General features: G+C 40.0%; 1 protein-coding gene across 1 annotated transcript in view; it reads right to left on the reverse strand.

The window, feature by feature from the left end:
- Positions 1 to 20,055, reverse strand: part of LOC128069480 (histone-lysine N-methyltransferase PRDM7-like) — a 132,176-nt gene that overhangs the window by 30,530 nt on the left and 81,591 nt on the right. The window contains 5 exon segments of the mRNA XM_052662663.1: positions 446 to 717; positions 931 to 1,032; positions 1,861 to 2,017; positions 15,641 to 15,690; positions 19,894 to 20,001. Coding sequence (XP_052518623.1) covers positions 446 to 717; positions 931 to 1,032; positions 1,861 to 2,017; positions 15,641 to 15,690; positions 19,894 to 20,001 — 689 coding nt within the window.

Here is a 20,055-nt window from a genome sequence, read left to right on the forward strand (position 1 = left end):
AGTCCTGGGTGTTCACTGGGAAGACTGATGTTGAAGCTGAAACTCCAATACTTTGGCCACCTGATGTGAAGAGCTGACTCATTTGGAAAGACCCTGATGCTGGGAAAGATTGAGGGCAGGAGGAGAAGGGGACGACAGAGGATGAGATTGTTGGATTGCATCACTGACTCAATGGACATGGGTTTGGATAGACTTCGGCAGTTGGTGATGGACAGGGAGGGCTGGTGTGCTGCGGTTCATGGGGTCGCAAAGAGTCGGACACAACTAGCAATTGAACTGAACTGAATCTGTGTTCATGCACAGTGCACACAGTACACAGGGCTGACTGTGTCATTGCCGACCATATCATCACCATCTGCAACCTTGTATGTAGATATGAAGTACCCCTCCCAACACACACAAGTGATTAGTGGCCAGAGGACAGAGAAAGAGGGTTATTTCTCACCAGCCAGGAGTATCCACTGTTGACGGCATCTTTATCATCTGTGATTTGGCCCTCGTAGGGGCCAAAGTGCAGGCCCAGAGGCAGATGAGACGCCTCGTTCCACACTCCAAGCCCAGCCTCAGGGATGCCCGACAGTCTGATACTTAACCCAGGGGGCAGAGTGAGGGCTGAGCGGTTGGCATGTCCCTTTTCCACTGCAGAGTCCTTTACAAAGGTTGGGGGCCCATGGGCATCACAGCTGTTAATGAAGAAGTTCTGACACTCCTGACAATCTGGAGGTGAGAGCAACAGGGATGAGGGGAGGTATAGTGATGTTGGTGGTTGTAAAGACCTTCAGAAAGAACTGGGGAACTCATGGCATTTGGCCTCGATCCTGTACCCCAAGACATAGAGGAAGGGGATGATAGGGGAACCAAATGGTGAAGTGAAGTTATTGTATCAAGGCCTCATAACCCCTTCATGAGTGGGCCAGTGGGGTCACTCACAGAGGTAGTCATCATCCTGGGGCTCGCTGACCTCTTGGTACACATGGCCCTTTCTTTCTCGCAGACTGTACCTCTTCATGTCAGTCTCCTTTCTTCCGAGTTCTAAGATGGAGAACAGAAGCTAAGCAAGGCTGGTGGGGTCTGGAGAGCTAGTCACTGTTTTATCAGAAACTGTGAGATCTCATACTTGTCCATCTATACACTTTGTCAAAACATTTTCTTTCCATTTATTTTCAAACTTTTACTTTTGTATTTTATTGTTTTCATGTTACATTATTTATTTATTGGCCATGCTGCATGGCCTGTGGGATCTTAGTTCCCTGACTAGGAATGGGACCCACACCTTCTGCAGTGGAAGCATGGAGTCTTAACCACTTAACCACTAGAAAGTCCCTTCTCTATACTTTGTTTGTTCTGCCTTTATCTAGTGGTTCAGGATACTGAGATTCCACAGATGCCCAGTTTAGTGTTAGCGTCCTGCACTTCCTGTTAGTAGGTTTTATTTCCCAACCTTCTTACTTAGGAAATGGTTCACTGACACATCTATTCAGAAAATGAATGTTTAAGGGCACATGACACATAAGGCATTGAGCAGAGATCTGGGCATAAACAATAATAAAGCATGGTCCCTATTATCACAGCTGGATTTATTGAACTACTTGTATGTGTCAGCAGTATTGCATTTAATGTAATGCTTTCAAACACTGTATGAGTTAGGTATCCTTATGTTCACTTTACAGATGAACAATCAGGACCTCAGAAAATGTATAAGATTTTCCTCAGGTCCCAGTGCTAACTTCATGTCTCAGATACGTCCACCTTAAACCCACACCTACCTGAAGTCCACACCACACACCTACGCCATACTTGTTACCTTTTCTACAGGAATTAGAGGAACCAATTAGAGCAACTCCCCAAATTTTCTCTTACCGACTTTTTGTCTGGAGTGCTGTCCAGGGGTCCTTGTTTCTCGGGGAGGGTTCACTGGTTCCTGAGCCCACTTGGAGCCACTTTTCTTCAGCAATTTTGCTGCTCCTGGCAATTTCTTCAAACTGGACGCCTTACTTAATGGTCCCCTGGACTTTCCCTTACATGTGAGTAAAAGAGAATATGTATTTCTTTAGTTCTTTAGGACTGTATGAATTGTTTTTACATGCATGACTTTAGTTAATACTTTTAAAATTATTGGAAATACCTGATGGAGGGGAAGTCTGAACACTGCAGTGTAAAACAAGGACCTAAGTGGATACTGAATCAAAACTAGAATTCATATCTTAAGGTTCTTCCCCTTCAACATTCTGCGTAACAGTTAAGAGCAAGGCAGGGAGAATAGTTGGAGGTCAGGGAAAGAAGAGGGTAAGGGCTCATAAGGAAATCCAGGGTTTTTCTATTAATTAGTGGATGTTTGATGGTCGAGGAAGTATGAAAAATTACAGAGGGGACAAAACACATCTGGAAAGTATGGTGACAAAGCAGTGAGATTGAGAAGAGAAAAGACAACCGGCAGAAGGACATTTAGACAATAAAGAAGATGAACTGAACGTTGCAGGTTGCTATGTCCTAGAAACAATGTTCGAATTAAAGTAGCTGGCCTCATCAATTCTGCTTGAAGAAGGCTGTACGACTAGCTGATTCTCCTCAATTTCTTGATCCATAAATAGGTATACATTGTAATTCTAAATGTTACAGTGGACATGAAATTTAATAACATTCAACAAATCGTTGTGTGAGCTATTTAATACAGTATGCATGTCAGCGTACACCCTTGCCATCAATATATTCTCTCAACTGCCTGTATAATTAAAGTCTAGCTCACAAATACTATCTTCAGCATTCCTTGAATTCTTATTCCTAGATGAATGTTTAAATGTGGAGTCACTCATTCACAAAACATTCAGGGGGCCCTCAGGGGCTTTGAGCAGAGCCTGGACTTCTGAGAATTAACGGGTATGGGCTAGGCTCTCAAAGCTCACAACACAGGGGCAGGCTAAACAAATGATTCCAAACAGGATAGTTGCCTAATCAGAGCTCAGAGGAAGGGCTTGTTACTTCCTTCTACAAGAATGAGCATTTGAAATCATGTGCAGATGATGAGTTTCTACTCAAAAGCATGTAACCTATGTGAAGTCCTTCAGTTCTTTTCTTTTTTTTTGCCAGCGACTTAGCAGTTTATCATTATTATTATTTTCCTTTACAATATTGTATTGGTTTTGACATACATTGACATGAATCAGCCATGGGTGTAGATATGGTCCTAAACCTGAACCCCCCTCCCAACTCCCTCCCCATCACATCTCTCTGGGTCACACCAGTGCATCAGCCCGGGCACCCTGTATCATGCATCAAACCTGGATTGACAATTCATTTCACATATGATAATATACATGTTTCAATGCCACTCTTTCACCCTCACCCTCTCCCACAGAGTCCAAAAGACTGTTCTATACATCTGTGTCTCTTTTGCTGTCTCACATACAGGGTTATGGTTACCATCTTTCTAAATTCCATATATATGTGTCATTATACTGTATTGGTGTTTTTCATTCTGGCTTACTTCACTCTGTATAATATGCTCCAGTTTCATCCACCTCATTAGAACAGATTCAAATGTATTCTTTTTAATGGCTGAGGAATATTCCATTTTGTATATGTACCATGGCTTTCTTGTCCATTTGTCTGCTGATGGACATCTAGGTTGCTTCCATGTCCTGGCTATTATAAACAGTGCTGCGATGAACACTGGGGTACACGTGTCTTTTTCAATTCTGGTTTCCTTGGTGTGTATGCCCAGCAGTGGGATAGCTGGGTCATATAGCAGTTCTGTTTCTAGTTTTTTAAGGAATCTCCACACTGTTCTCCAGAGTGGCTGTCCTAGTTTGCATTACCACCAACAGTCTAAGAGGGTTCCCTTTTCTCCACACCCTCTCTAGCATTTATTGCTTGTAGACTTTTGGATAGCAGCCATTTTGACTGGCAGTAATGGTACCTCAAGGTGGTCTTGATTTGCATTTCTCTGACAATGAGTGATGTTGAGCATCTTTTCATGTGTTTGTTAGCCATCTGTATGTCTTCTTTGGAGAAATGTCTGTTTAGTTCTTTGGCCCATTTTTTGATTGGGTCGATTATTGTTCTGGAATTGAGCTGCAGGAGTTGCTTGCATATTTGTGAGATTAATTCTTTGTCAGTTGCTTCATTTGCTATTATTTTTTCCCATTCTGAAGGTTGTCTTTTCACCTTGCTTATAGTTTCCTTTGTTGAGCAGAAGTTTTCAATCTTAACTAGGTCCCATTTGTTTATTTTTGCTTTTATTTCCAATATTCTGAGAGGTGGGTCATAGAGGATCCTGCTGTGATTTATGTCGGAGAGTGTTTTGCCTATGTTCTCCTCTGGGAGTTTTATAGTTTCTGGTCTTATGTTTAGATCTTTAATCCATTTTGAGTTTATTTTTGTGTATAGTGTTAGAAAGTGTTCTAGTTTCATTCTTTTTTTTTCTTTAGGTTTTTAAAAAATTTTTATTTTTACTTTATTTTGCTTTACAATACTGTATTGCTTTTGCCATACATTGACATGAATCAGCCACGGGTGTACATGAGTTTCCAATCATGAACCCCCCTCCCACCTCCCACCCCATATCATCTCTCTGGATCATCCCCGTGCACCAGCCCCAAGCATCCTGTATCCTGTATCAAACATAGACTGGCGATTCATTTCTTACATGATAGTATACACGTTTCAATGCCATTCTCCCAAATCATCCCACCCTCGCCCTCTCCCACAGAGTCCAAAAGTCCGTTCTAAACATCTGTGTCTCTTTTGCTGTCTTGCATACAGGGTTATCATTACCATCTTTCTAAATTCCGTATATATGTGTCAGTATACTGTATTGGTGTTTTTCTTTCTGGCTTACTTCACTCTGTCTAATCGGCTCCAGTTTCATCCACCTCATTAGAACTGATTCAAATGTATTCTTTTTAATGGCTGAGTAATAATCCATTGTGTATTTGTACCACAGCTTTCTTATCCATTCATCTGCTGATGGACATCTAGGTTGTTTCCATGTCCTGGCTATTATAAACAGTGCTGCGATGAACACTGGGGTACACGTGTCTCTTTCAATTCTGGTTTCCTCGGTGTGTATGCCCAGTAGTGGGATTTCTGGGTCATATGGCAGTTCTATTTTCAGTTTTATAAGGAATCTCCACACTGTTCTCCATAGTGGCTGTACTAGTTTGCATTCCCACCAACAGTCTAAGAGGGTTCCCTTTTCTCCACACCCTCTCCAGCATTTATTGCTTGAAGAATTTTGGATCGCTGCCATTCTGACTGGTGTGAAATGGTACCTCACTGTGGTTTTGATTTGCATTTCTCAGATAATGAGTGATGTTGAGCATCTTTTCATGTGTTTGTTAGCCATCCGTATGTCTTCTTTGGAGAAATGTCTATTTAGTTCTTTGGCCCATTTTTTGATTGGGTCGTTTATTTTTCTGGAATTGAGCTGCATAAGTTGCTTGTATATTTTTGAGATTAGTTGTTTGTCAGTTGCTTCATTTGCTATTATTTTCTCCCATTCTGAAGGCTGTCTTTTCACCTTGCTTATAGTTTCCTTTGTTGTGCAGAAGCTTTTAATTAGATCCCATTTGTTTATTTTTGCTTTTATTTCCCATATTCTTGGAGGTGGATCATAGAGGATCCTGCTGTGATTTATGTTGGAGAGTGTTTTGCCTATGTTCTCCTCTAGGAGTTTTATAGTTTCTGGTCTTATGTTTAGATCTTTAATGCATTTTGAGTTTATCTTTGTGTATGGTGTTAGAAAGTGATCTAGTTTCATTTTTTTACAAGTGGTTGACCAGTTTTCCCAGCACTACTTGTTAAAGAGATTGTCTTTTCTCCATTGTATATTCTTGCCTCCTTTGTCAAAGATCAGGTGTCCATAGGTGCCTGGATTTATCTCTGGGCTTTCTATTTTGTTCCATTGATCTATATTTCTGTCTTTGTGCCAGTACCATACTGTCTTTTTTTTTTTTATTATTTTTACTTTATTTTACTTTACAATACTGTATTGGTTTTGCCATACATTGACATGAATCCACCACGGGTGTACATGCGTTCCCAAACATGAACCCCCCACCCACCTCCCTCCCCATAACATCTCGCTGGGTCATCACCGTGCACCAGCCCCAAGCATCCTGTATCCTGTATCAAACACAGACTGGCGATTCGATTCTTACATGATAGTATACATGTTACAATGCCATTCTCCCAAATCATCCCACCCTCTCCCTCTCCCACAGAGTCCAAAAGTCCGTTATACACATCTGTGTCTTTTTTGCTGTCTTGCATACAGGGTCGTCATTGCCATCTTTCTAAATTCCATATATATGTGTTAGTATACTGTATTTGTGTTTTTCTTTCTGGCTTACTTCACTCTGTATAATCGGCTCCAGTTTCATCCATCTCATCAGAACTGATTCAAATGCATTCTTTTTAACGGCTAAGTAATACTCCATTGTGTATATGTACCACAGCTTTCTTATCCATTCATCTGCTGATGGACATCTAGGTTGTTTCCATGTCCTGGCTATTATAAACAGTGCTGCGATGAACGTTGGGGTACATGTGTCTCTTTCAATTCTGGTTTCCTCGGTGTGTATGCCCAGCAGCGGGATTGCTGGGTCATAAGGGAGTTCTATTTGTAATTTTTTAAGGAATCTCCACACTGTTCTCCATAGTGGCTGTACTAGTTTGCATTCCCACCAACAGTGTAGGAGTGTTCCCTTTTCTCCACACCCTCTCCAGCATTTACTGCTTGCAGATTTTTGGATCGCAGACATTCTGACTGGTGTGAAGTGGTACCTCTTTGTGGTTTTGATTTGCATTTCTCTAATAATGAGTGATGTTGAGCATCTTTTCATGTGTTTGTTAGCCATCCGTATGTCTTCTTTGGAGAAATGTCTATTTAGTTCTTTGGCCCATTTTTTGATTGGGTCGTTTATTTTTCTGGAATTGAGCTGCATAAGTTGCTTGTATATTTTTGAGATTAGTTGTTTGTCAGTTGCTTCATTTGCTATTATTTTCTCCCATTCTGAAGGCTGTCTTTTCACCTTGCTTATAGTTTCCTTTGTTGTGCAGAAGCTTTAAATTTTAATTAGATCCCATTTGTTAATTTTTGCTTTTATTTCCAGTATTCTGGGAGGTGGATCATAGAGGATCCTGCTGTGATTTATGTCGGAGAGTGTTTTGCCTATATTCTCCTCTAGGAGTTTTATAGTTTCTGGTCTTACATTTAGATCTTTAATGCATTTTGAGTTTATTTTTGTGTGCAGCTTTAGAAAGTGATCTAGTTTCATTCTTTTACAAGTGGTTGACCAGTTTTCCCAGAACCACTTGTTGAAGAGATTGTCTTTACTCCATTGTATATTCTTGCCTCCTTTGTCAAAGATCAGATGTCCATAGGTGCGTGGATTTATCTCTGGGCTTTCTATTTTGTTCCATTGATCTATATTTCTGTCTTTGTGCCAGTACCATACTGTCTTGATGACTGTGGCTTTGTAGTAGAGCCTGAAGTCAGGCAGGTTGATTCCTCCAGTTCCCTTTTCTCAAGATTGCTTTGGCTGTTCGAGGTTCTTTGTACTTCCATACAAATTGTGAAATTATTTGTTCTAGCTCTGTGAAAAATACCGTTGGTAGCTTGATAGGGATTGCATTGAATCTATAGATTGCTTTGGGTAGTATACTCATTTTCACTATATTGATCCTTCCAATCCATGAACAAGGTATATTTCTCCATCTATTTGTGTACTCTTTGACTTGTTTCACTAGTGTTTTATAGTTTTCTATATATAGGTCTTTAGTTTCTTTAGGTAAATATATTCCAAAGTATTTTATTCTTTTCATTGCAATGGTGAATGGAATTGTTTCCTTAATTTCTGTTTCTATTTTCTCATTGTTAGTATATACGAAGGTTAGAGACTTCTATGTGTGTTGATTTTATATTCTGCAACTTTACTATATTCATTGATTAGCTCTATTAATTTTCTGGTGGAGTTTTTAGGGTTTTCTATGTAGATGATCATGTCATCTGCAAACAGTGAGTTTGACTTCTTTTCCAATCTGGATTCATTTCTTTTTCTGCTCTGATTGTTGTGGCCAAAACTTCCAAAACTCTGTTGAATAGTAGTGGTGAAAGTGGGCACCCTTGTCTTGTTCCTGACTTTAGGGGAAATGCTTTCAATTTTTCACCATTGAGGATAATGTTTGCTGTGGGTTTGTCATATATAGCTTTTATTATGTTGAGGAATGTTCATTCTATTCCTGATTTCTGGAAGGTTTTTATCATAAATGGATGTTGAATTTTGTCAAAGGCTTTCTCTGCATCTATTGAGATAATCATATGGTTTTTATTTGTCAGTTTGTTAATGTGATATATTACCTTGATTAATTTGCAGGTATTGAAGAATCATTGAATCCCTGGGATAAAGCCCACTTGGTCATAATGTATGATATCTTTAATGTATTGTTGGGTTCTGTTTGGTAGAATTTTGTTAAGGATTTTTGCATCTATGTTCATCAGTGATATTGGCCTGTAGCTTTCTTTTTTTATGGCATCTCTGCCTGGTTTGGTTATTAGGGTGATGGTGGGCTCATAGAATGAGTTTGGAAGTTTACCGTCCTCTGCAATTTCCTGGAAGAGTTTGAGTAGGATAGATGTTAGCTCTTCTCTGAATTTTTGGTAGAATTCAGCTGTGAAGCCGTCTGGTCCTGGGCTTTTGTTTGCTGGAAGATTTCTGATTACAGTTTCAATTTTCGTGCTTGTGATGAGTCTGTTAAGATTTTCTATTTCTTCCTGGTCCAGTTTTGGAAAGTTGTACTTTTCTATGAATTTGTCCATTTCTTCTAAGTTGTCCATTTTATTGGCATTTAGTTGCTGATATTAGTCTCCTATGATCCTTTGTATTTCTGTGTTGCCTGTTGTGATCTCTCCATTTTCATTTCTAATTTTATTGATTTTATTTTTCTCCCTTTGTTTCTTGATGAGTCTGGCTAATGGTTTGTCAATTTTACTTATCTTCTCGAAGAACCAGCTTCTGGCTTTGTTGATTTTTGCTATGGTCTCATTTGTTTCTTTTGCATTTATTTCTGCCCTAAGTTTTAAGATTTCTTTCCTTCTACTAACCCAGGGGTTCTTCATTTCTTCATTTTCTAGTTGCTTTAGGTGTAGAGTTAGGTTGTTTATTTGACTTTTTTCTTGTTTCTTGAGGTATGCCTGTATTGCTATGAACCTTCCCCTTAGCACTGCTTTTACAGTGTCCCAGAGGTTTTGGGTTGTTATGTTTTCACTTTGATTCATTTCTATGCATGCTTTGATTTATTCTATGATTTGTTGGTTATTCAGCAGCGTGTTGTTTAACATCCATATGTTGGAATTTTTAATCGTTTTTCTCCTGTAATTGAGATCTAGTCTTACTGCACTGTGGTAAGACAAGATGGTTGGAATGGTTTCAGTTTTTTTGAATTTACCAAGGCTAGATTTATGGCCTCGGATGTGATCCATCTTGGAGAAGTATCCATGTGCACTTGAGAAAAAGGTAAAATTCATTGTTTGGGAGTGGAATGTACTATAGATATCTATTAGGTCCTACTGGTCCATTGTCTCATTTAAAGTTTGTGTTTCCTTGCTAATTTTCTGTTTAGTTGATCTATCCATAGGTGTGGGTGGGGTATTAAAGTCTCCCACTATTATTATGTTATTGTTAATTCCCCTTTTCATACTTCTTAGCATTTGTCTTACATATTGTGGTGCTCTTATGTTGGGTGCACATATATTTATAATTGTTATATCTTCTTGGATTGATCCTTTGATCATTATGTAGTGTCCTTCTTTGTCTCTTTTCACAGCCTTTGTTTTAAAATTTATTTTATCTGATATGAGTATTGCCACTCCTGCTTTCTTTTGGTCTCTATTTGCATGGAATATATTATTCCAGCCCTTCACTTTCAGTCTGTATGTGTCCCTTGTTTCGAGGTGGGTCTCTTGCTAACAACGTATATAGGGGTCTTGTTTTTATATCCATTCAGCCAGTCTTTGTCTTTTGGTTGGGGCATTCAACCCATTTATGTTTAAATTTATAAGTATGATCCCGTTGCCATTTACTTTATTGTTTTGGGTTCGAGTTTATACACCCTTTCTGTGTTTCCTGTCTAGAGAAGATCCTTTAGCATTTGTTGGAGAGCTGGTTTGGTGGTGCTGAATTCTCTCAGCTTTTGCTTGTCTGTAAAGCTTTTGATTTCTCCTTCATATTTGAATGAGATCCTTGCTGGGTACAGTAATCTGGGCTGTAGGTTATTATCTTTCATCACTTTAAGTATGTCCTGCCATTCTCTCCTGGCCTGAAGAGTTTCTATCAAAAGATCAGCTGTTATCCTTATGGGAATCCCCTTGTGTGTTATTTGTTGTTTTTCTGTTGCTGCTTTTAATATTTGTTCTTTGTGTTTGATCTTTGTTAATTTGATTAATATGTGTCTTGCAGTGTTTCCCCTTGGCTTTATTCTGTTTGGGACTCTCTGGGTTTCTTGGACTTTGATGACTATTTCCTTCCCCATTTTAGGGAAGTTTCAACTATTATCTCCTCAAATATTTTCTCAAGGTCTTTCTTTTTATCTTCTTCTTCCGGAGCGTCTATGATTCAAATGTTGGGGCGTTTAGCATTGTCCCAGAGGTCTCTGAGATTGTCCTCATTTCTTTTATTTCATTTTTCTTTTTTCCTCTCTGATTCACTTATTCCTACCATTCTATCTTCTACCTCACTTATCCTATCTTCTTCCTCCGTTATTCTGTTGGTTCCCTCCAGAGTGTTTTTGGTCTCATTTATTGCATTATACATTATATATTGACTCTTTTTTATTTCTTCTAGGTCTTTGTTAAACATTTCTTGCATCTTCTCAAAACTTGCCTCCAGGCTATTTATCTGTAACTCCATTTTATTTTCAAGATTTTGGATCATTTTCACTATCATTATTTGGAATTCTTTATCAGGTAGATTCCCTATCTCTTTCTCTTTTGTTTGGTTTGGTGGGCATGTATCCTGTTCCTTTACCTGCTGGGCATTTCTCTGCCTTTTCATCTTGTTTATATTGCTGTGTTTGGGCTGGCCTTTCCCTATTCTGGCAGTTTTTGATTTCTCTTTATTGTGGTGGTTCCTTGCTGTTGGTGGGGTTGAATGGTTGCCTTGTCAATGTTTCCTGGATAGGGAAGCTTGTGTCAGTATTCTTGTGGGTGGAGCTGGATTTCGTCTCTCTGGAGTGCAATGAAGTGTCCAGTAATGAGTTTTGAGATGTCAGTGGTTTGTTGTGACTTTGGACAGCCTGTATATTGACGTTTGAGGCTATCTTCCTGTGTTGCTGGAGAATTTGCATGGTATGTCTTGCTCTGGAACTTCTTGGCCCTTGGGTGGTGCTTGGTTTCAGTGTAGGTATGGAGGCGTTTGATGAGCTCCTATCGATTAATGTTCCCTGAAGTCAGGAGTTCTCTGGTGTTTTCAGGCTTTGGACTTAAGCCTCCTGTCTCTGGTTTTCAGTCTTATTCTTACAGTAGCCTCAGTACTTCTCCATCTATACTACACTGATGATAAAACATCTAGGTTAAAGATGAAAAGTTTCTCTACAGTGAGGGATACCCAGAGAGGTACACAGAGTTACATGGAGAAGTGAAGAGGGAGGAGGGAGATGCAGGTGACCAGGAGGAGAAGAGGGAGAATCAAAAGGGGAGAGAGCAAGCTAGCCAGTAATCTCTTCCTTATGTGCTCTCCACAGTCTGGATCCCTCAGAGATGTTCACAGTGTTACACAGATAAGAGAAGAAGAAGGAAGGAGACAGAGGTAGCCAGCAGGATAAAAGGGGGAATCAAAAGGAGAGAGACAGATCTAGCCAGTAATCAGTTTCTGAAGTGTTCTCCACAGCCCAGAATACACAAAGAGATTCACAGAGTTGGGTAGAGAAGAGAAGGGGGAGGGAGGAATTAGAGGCGACCTGGTGGAGAAAAAGGAGAGTCCAGAGGGGGAGAGAGCAGTCAAGCCAGTAATCTTGCTCCCAAGTAAAAATAGGTACTGAAGATTGTGTTCTTTAGTTACAAAATTAATAACAAATACCAAAAAGCAAAGATTAAAAATCTAGTGTAGAGGTTGGATTCTCAAAAATACAATATTAAAGAAAAAAAACAAAGTCACAAAAATTATATATATCTGAAATTTGCTTTAAAATAGTTTTTTTTTGCAAAGTAATAGTAGGTTATAAAAATGAAAATTAAAGGAGTAATAGCGGTCTTAAAAATGAAAAAAATAATTTAAAAACAGTAGTAAAAATATATCTAGGATTTTCTCTGGTGTTGTGGACAGTGTGGGGTCAGTTCATTTTCAGATAGTTCCTTGATCTGGCTTATACTTCTCAAGATCTATAGGACCCTTCCTATGTTCAGTTCAGTTCAGTCACTCAGTCGTGTCTGACTTTGCGATCCCCATGAATTGCAGCACGCCAGGCCTTCCTGTCCAACACCAACTCCCAGAGTTCACTCAGACTCACGTCCATTGAGTCAGTGATGCCATCCAGCCATCTCAACCTCTGTCGTCCCCTTCTCCTCCTGCCCCCAATCCCTCCCAGCATCAGAGTCTTTTCCAATGAGTCAACCCTTTGCATGAGGTGGCCAAAGTATTGGAGTTTCAGCTTTAGCATCATTCCTTCCAAAGAACACCCAGGACTGATCTCCTTTAGAATGGACTGGTTGGATCTCCTTGCAGTCCAAGGGGCTCTCAGGAGTCTTCTCCAACACCACAGTTCAAAAGCATCAATTCTTTGGCGCTCAGCTTTCTACACAGTCCAGCTCTCACATCCAAACATGACCACTGGAAAAACCATAGTGTTGACTACACGGACCTTTGTTGGCAAAGTAATGTCTCTGCTTTTGAATATGCTATCTAGGTTGCTCATAACTTTCCTTCCAAGGAGTAAGCGTCTTTTAATTTCATGGCTGCAATCACCATCTGCAGTGATTTTGGAGCCCCCCCAAAATAAAGTCTGACACTGTTTCCACTGTTTCTCCATCTATTTCTCATGAAGGGATGGGACCAGATGCCATGATCTTCGTTTTCTGAATGTTGAGCTTTCAGCCAACTTTGTCACTCTCCTCTTTCACTTTCATCAAGAGGCTTTTTAGTTCCTCTTCACTTTCTGCCATAAGGGTGGTGTCATCTGCATATCTGAGGTGATTGATATTTCTCCCGGCAATCTTGATTCCAGCTTGTGTTTCTTCCATCCCAGCATTTTTCATGATGTACTCTGTATAGAAGTTAAATAAGCAGGGTGACAATATACAGCCTTGACATACTCCTTTTCCTATTTGGAACCAGTCTGTTGTTCTACGTCCAGTTGTAACTGTTGCTTCCTGACCTGTATATAGGTTTCTTAAGAGGCAGGTCAGGTGGTCTGGTATTTCCATCTCTTGTAGTCGGTGCTAACTACAGGGTTTTAATCTATTGCACCTGTCACTTCCAAGGTGGTTCCCTCTGTTTTAGCTGCTTCTGTTTGCTGGTCTCTTCAGTGTCTAATTTCCGCCCTGACACAAGGGGGCGGTGGTGATCACTTTTTAAGCCTCACTTGTTCAGTCATGCTGTGGGGAGGGAGGAACACTGCAAACAAATATCACTGGTGTGTGCTTGCAGTGGCTTGGCCACACTGGGTTTGCCCACGCTCATGGCATGTGTGCTTTCCCTGTATACACTGCTTAGGCTCTGGGTTGCTTTGCCGGGAACTGTATGAGGCAGGCTCTAAGATGTATGTACTTCCCAGGCCTAAATCACTCAGGTTCAGGTTCTTGGGTACTCCACAGAGGCGCAGACTTGGTTGGGCCTGCGTTTTGTGCCCTTCCCAGGTTTTGGCAGCTCAGGTGACCAGGTGCTTGGTAGGCACGGTTGCCCCCAGGTGAGGGCTGTGACTTATCACCTCCCCTGTCCCAGCTGCTTGGTTTTCTGGGTGTTCAATGGGCATGCCTTCTCAGGTGTGCTGTGTGTCTCTTCTGGGGAGCTGATGTCTGGCTGCGACCCTCCCGGCAGATGGCGACTGTCCAGAATCCCAAGAAGTCTTGGTTAGCAACGAAGCCTGCTTGCAGTTTGGTAGAGGATGCCTCTCTGGGGCCGCAATTGACCCTTTCTGGCTCTGGCTGCCCCCGCCTGCCTGTTTCCAATGGGGAATGGGCCGGTCTGCAGCCGGCTAGCTTTGCTCAGTCCTTTGTTCTGGGAGCGGGCCTGGTGGTGTCTTAGGTTAGGGCTTTTCGCGGGATAGCTATCCCACAGTCTGGTTTGCTATCTCACAAGTTAGTTCCCTCAGATTGCCCTTGGGGCATTCAGGCCTGGTCCTTACCCTAAGCAATGCAGCCCATGCCTCCCTGTCCAGCCCCTGCTTGCTAGTGGTGGATGCAAGTGTCTGCACTGCTTCTCTGCTGAGAGTTGCCGTTAGGCACGTAAATCTGTGGGTTTAAATTATTTATTTATTTTTCCTCCCGGTTATGTTGCCCTCTGAGGTTCCAAGGCTCACCACAGACTAGCCAGTGAGAGTGTTTCCTGGTGTTTGGAAACTTCTCTCTTTTTTAAGACTCCCTTCCCGGGATGGATCTCTGTCCCTACCTCTTTTGTCTCTCTTTTTATCTTTTATATTTTTTTCCTGTCCCCTTTCGAAGACAATGGGCTGCCTTTCTGGGTGCCTGCATTCAGAAGTTGTTTTGTGGAATTTATTCAGCATTCAAATGTTCTTTTGATGTATTTGTGGGGGAGAAAGTGGTCTCCCCATCCTATTCCTCCACCATCTTAGGACTGCATCCTACAGTTATTTTCTTATTTATTGTTTTTGAGTCATAAACCTGAGGTTTGTCATGGCTGCGAGTTGCTTCCTCTTATTAGAGTGGGAGGCTCTGAGGTAGGGATCATGTCGCCTTCTTCATCTTGGACCGTCCACTCTACAAACTGCCCAACATATCCTTAAGCTTCTTCATCTTGGACCATCCACTCTACAAACTGCCCAACATGTCCTAAAGCTTCCCTTAGTCAGATGTCTTAGCATAGCCCTCACTCAGTTCAGTTCAGTCACTCAGTCGTGTCTGACTCTTTGTGACCCCATGAACTGCAGCATGCCAGGCCTCCCTGTCCATCACCAACTCCCAGAGTCCGCCCTGACTAGCACAGCACAAAAGAACTGAGTTTTAAAACATCTCTCAGATGAATGATATTAAGATGTATGAATAAACTTTATTGACCTATGAAAGTTTTAACCAGTTTGTAAGGGGTTTAGAGAAGGTGCTTTGGATTAGATTGCACTACCACTGATACATAATCAAACATTTTTTTTTTACCTCAGTTTCTTGATCTATAATGGTGATAGCTATATACCTACTTATAGGTACTGTAGGATTGTTTTAAGGTTTAAGTAAATTTATTCACATAAAAGGCTTAAAGTCTATAATATTGTGAAAATAATATAACAAATAGAACAGCCTACTATTGTTGCTGTTCTTACTAACTATAAAGATGGTGATGATATCAGACATTGTGCTAAAGCTTCAGGACAGGAAGGCAGCAGTCTCCAGGATTTCTGTGTTTTCTCCTATTCTCACCTGTTACTGGATCCATGAAGAGGATTTTTTTGTCAATAGGATTTGGGAAATACTCACCTTTTGGTGTTTTCTGTGCTCCACTCTGAAGGCCTTCCTAGAAGGTTTACCTAGAAAATGATGAGGAATAGTGTTTTGATGGGTAAATATTTCCAGTCTCTGAGTATTCTAATTAAGGACACAGAATTCTGAGCCAGAGAGTGACAAGGACAAGGAATAGCAAAGGAGGAATGGAAACCGATTTCTGTATCATCAACTCCTATGCTTCCACTGGGAGCATTACATAATTTTCTTAAAATTAAAAAAAGAAACTTCATTTGTGCTTCATCTGAGGTCCATAAAGTATATAATAAATTTACTAGCCTTTCATGACAAAAATATTCAACAAAGTAGAAATAGAAGGAAGTGACTGCAATATAATAAAGGTAAATATGAAAAGTCCATCTCTAACATCACAGTCATCAGTGAAAAGCTGAAAACTTCTAAGATCAAGGAAAAAAGGCTAGGATCCCCATTCTCAACATTTCTGTTCAACATAATATTAGAAGTCTTAAGGCATTAGATTAGAAAAGGAAACCAAAGGCTTCCATTTGGAAATAAAGAAGTAAAATTATGTCTGTTCACAGAGGACATGATTTTAGAAAATCTTTAAAATTCCACACACAAAAAAAACCTGCACAGAAAGTTGCACAGTACAGAATCAACATTCAAATATATGCATGAACAATCAACATTCCAGATAGGAAAATAAGAAAACAATCTTATTTATATTTTTAAAGCTGTAGTCAAGAGCTAATTTGAATTAAAAAAAAATATTTATTTATTTGTGCCAGGTCTTTGTTGTGGCATGTAGGATCTTGTTCCCTGATGTGGGACTGACCTCAAGTTCTCTGCATTGGGAGTGTGGATTCTTAGCAAGTGGACCCCCAGAGAAGTCCCAATAATCTTATTTATAATAGTATCAAAAAGAATGAAATAATTGGGAGTAAACTTAAGGAGATGAAATAATTATACATTGAAAATTACAAAATATTGCTGAATGGAATCTGACAAGAGTAAATAGAAAGGTGTCTCACATTTATGGATGTGGAGACTTAATATTATTAAGCTGTTCATACTACCCAAAGCAATTTAAAGATTCAGTGTCATTCTTATTAAAATCCCAATGGAATTTTTTTCAGATATAGAAAGTCCATCCTACAGTTAATATGGAATCTCAGAGGACCCCAAATAGACAAAAAAATCTTAGAAAGAACAGAAAAGCTGGAGGCCTCTGATTTCAGAACATATTACAAAGGTACAGGAACCAAAAAGTGTAGTTTTGGCATAAAGTGCATGCTTAGTCATTCAGTCATGTTGACTCTTTGGGACCTTTTAGACTGTAGCCCACAAGGCTCCTCTGTCCAGGGGATTTCTCAGGCAAGAATACTGGAGGGGATTGCCATTTCCTTCTCCAGGGGATCTTCTTAACTCATGGATTGAACCCACATCTCCTGCGTCTCCTGCACTGAAGGCAGATTCTTCACCTGCTGAGCCACTGAGGAAGCCCACTGGCATAAAGACAGATGTACCAATAAATGGAACAGCATAGACAGCCAGAAATAAACTCTTGGATACATGGTCTAATGATCTTTATCAAGGGTGTCAAGACAACAGGGAAAGTTTAATCCCTGTAACAAGTTGCCCTGGAGAAAAAAAATATCCATATGCAAAATAATGAAGATCTTACATCACAAAGAAAAATCAACTCAGAATGGATTAAAGACCTAAATGTAAGACTTGATAAGACTCTTAGAAGAAAACAAGGGTGAAGCTTCATGACATGAATCAGGAATGATTTCTTAGATATGATACCAAGTGCACAAGTATTAGTAACAAGGTAAAAATAGACAAATGAGATTATGTTAATCTTAAAACCTCTGTGCAACAAAGGACACAAAGTGAAATGGATGAATAGAGTGAAACAAAGGAACGGAGTGAAAGACAAACTACAGGATGGTAGAAAATATTGTAAAATATGTATCTGATAAGGGGTTCATAAGTATACACCAATATGAAGGCTACTTATAAGCCAGGAGGAGAACCTGATTGACCACAATGGCACCCTGATATCACACTTCCATGCTTCAGCATTGGAAGAAAACAACCTTCTGTGGTTTAAGCCATGCAGTCTGTTTCATTATGGCAGCCTGAGCTGACGAACATGGTGGGAGAAGGCATTGAATAGACATTTCTCCAAAGAACATCCACAAATGCCAATAAACATATGAAAAGATGCTCAATATTACTAATAGGGAAATACAAATTAAACCACAATGGAAATTATCTCATATCTTCTGTGATGGCCAATATGAATAAGAGGACAATAGCAAGTTTCGTAAGGATATGGAGAAATTGGAACACTTATACACTATTGTTGGAAATGTAAAATGTTTCAACCTTTACAGAAAACAGTATGGAGTTTCCTCAGAAAATTAGAACTGCTGTATTTCCATAAAAATTTGAAAGCAAGATCTTGAATAAATCTTGTGCACATCTATGGTCATTGCAGCATTATTCCCAGTTGGCAAGATGCGGAAACAATCTAAATGTTCATTGGTGGATAAACAGATAAAGATTATATATATCATATATATTATATACCCATGCACACAATGGAATGTTTTGAAGCCTTAAAAAAGAATTTTAGCATATGTGACCTCAGGGATGAGCCTTGATGATATTATGCTAAGCGAAATGAACCAATCAAAAAAAGACAAATATTGCATGATTCCACTTCTGTGAGGTACCTAAATTAATCAAATCCATGGAAACAGAAAATACAATTGTGGTTGCCAAGGACTATGAGGAGAAAGAATTGGAGAATTGTTGCTCAGTGTGTGTAAGGCTTTAGTTATGCAAGATGAAAAAGTTCTACAGATTTGCTGTAGAGCAATGTGTACATAGTTAGCAATAGTGTACCATACACTCAGAAATTAAGAAGGTAAATAAAGATGTGTAGAGGTATGGTGGGAGAAGGCAATGGCACCCCACTCCAGTACTTTTGCCTGAAAAATCCCAAGGATGGAGGAGTGTGGTAGGCTGCAGTCCATATGGTCGCTAAGATTTGGACATGACTGAGCAACTTCACTTTCACTTTTCACTTTCATGCACTGGAGAAGGAAATGGCAACCCACTCCAGTGTTTTTGCCTGGAGAATCCCAGGGACTGGGGAGCCTGGTGGGCTGCCATCTATGGAGTCGCACAGAGTCGGACATGACTGAAGCGACTTAGCAGCAGCAGCAGCAGAGGTGTGGTGAACCATGGGGTATGTATTCCCTATGAAGAATCTCTCTTCATGTCAAAACCTTTGGTTTTCATTTCTCTTACACTAGTTTTCATAACCTAAGGGAATAGATGGTCTTCCCTGGTGGCAGAGTGGATGAGAATTTGCCTGCCCATGTAGAGGACACAGGTTCAGTAGCTGGTCCAGGAAGAGTCCATTTTCTGTAGGGCAACTAAGCCTGTGTGTCACAAACTACTGAGCCTACATGTGCTCTGCCACAAGAAGCCAGTCACTGCAACCAGAGAAAGCCCCTGCACAGCAGCGAAGACCCAGTGCATCCAAAATTAAATAAATAATTTTTAAAAATATGGGAGAACAGAAATCCATTGATGGAGAATCCTAGAACTATCAAAATTGTTTTCTCCAGTCTAGGCAGATTACCTCTTCTAAACTCTCTGAGCAACAGAAGAGAAAATGAGCTGCTCACTTTTATTTTATAATGAGTGTACTTAATTTTTTATTTACCTGAGGCTGTTTCTGGTCAGTGAAATGTGGGAAAGATCAGGGAGAATATAGAGTTCTCTCAAACCCTTTCCCAGATTCAAAACAAAGAATTTGTTTCACCTTAGGGTAAGAAGATCATGTGGTGTTATTTTTTTATACACACTTAAATAATGTATCTTGACATAATATGTTAATCATTTGCTCTTCTAAGAGATTTACTCCAATAACTGAATTATTATGAGATTAATATTAGAAATCTCTTTGGTGAATTTATAGCCTAAGGTATCTTTAATTGCCTTTCATTAAGAATATTTAGCAAAAATAATTCTTTTAAAAAAGAATCATAAATTTTAAACAAAAAGCTTTTGAGAATTACACTGGAAAACCTATACATTCATCTTCATTCAGGCTTATGTCAATATTCAGCCACAACCACTTCAGAATGCTGAAAATTATGTTTTCTTTGCTAATGGCTGAGACGCAGTTGAGACCTTAGCCCAGGCTGGTTTTGGGAAGACACCTCTACATCCTCCTGGCCCCTCACCTTGCTGCCATGGTGTCCATTCTTCATCAGAATCCTCAGTATCATTTCCCTGGGGTTTGATGACCTGCCTGCGGTGATGCATGAAAGCTGGTCGAGTGGCTCTGAAACCTGGAAAGAAGCAAAATATATGTTGTAAGAAGGAGGCACAAAGCACAGAAGCAA

The sequence above is a fragment of the Budorcas taxicolor genome, chromosome X, assembly GCF_023091745.1.
Source record: "Budorcas taxicolor isolate Tak-1 chromosome X, Takin1.1, whole genome shotgun sequence".
NCBI classification, from domain to species: Eukaryota; Metazoa; Chordata; class Mammalia; order Artiodactyla; family Bovidae; genus Budorcas; species Budorcas taxicolor.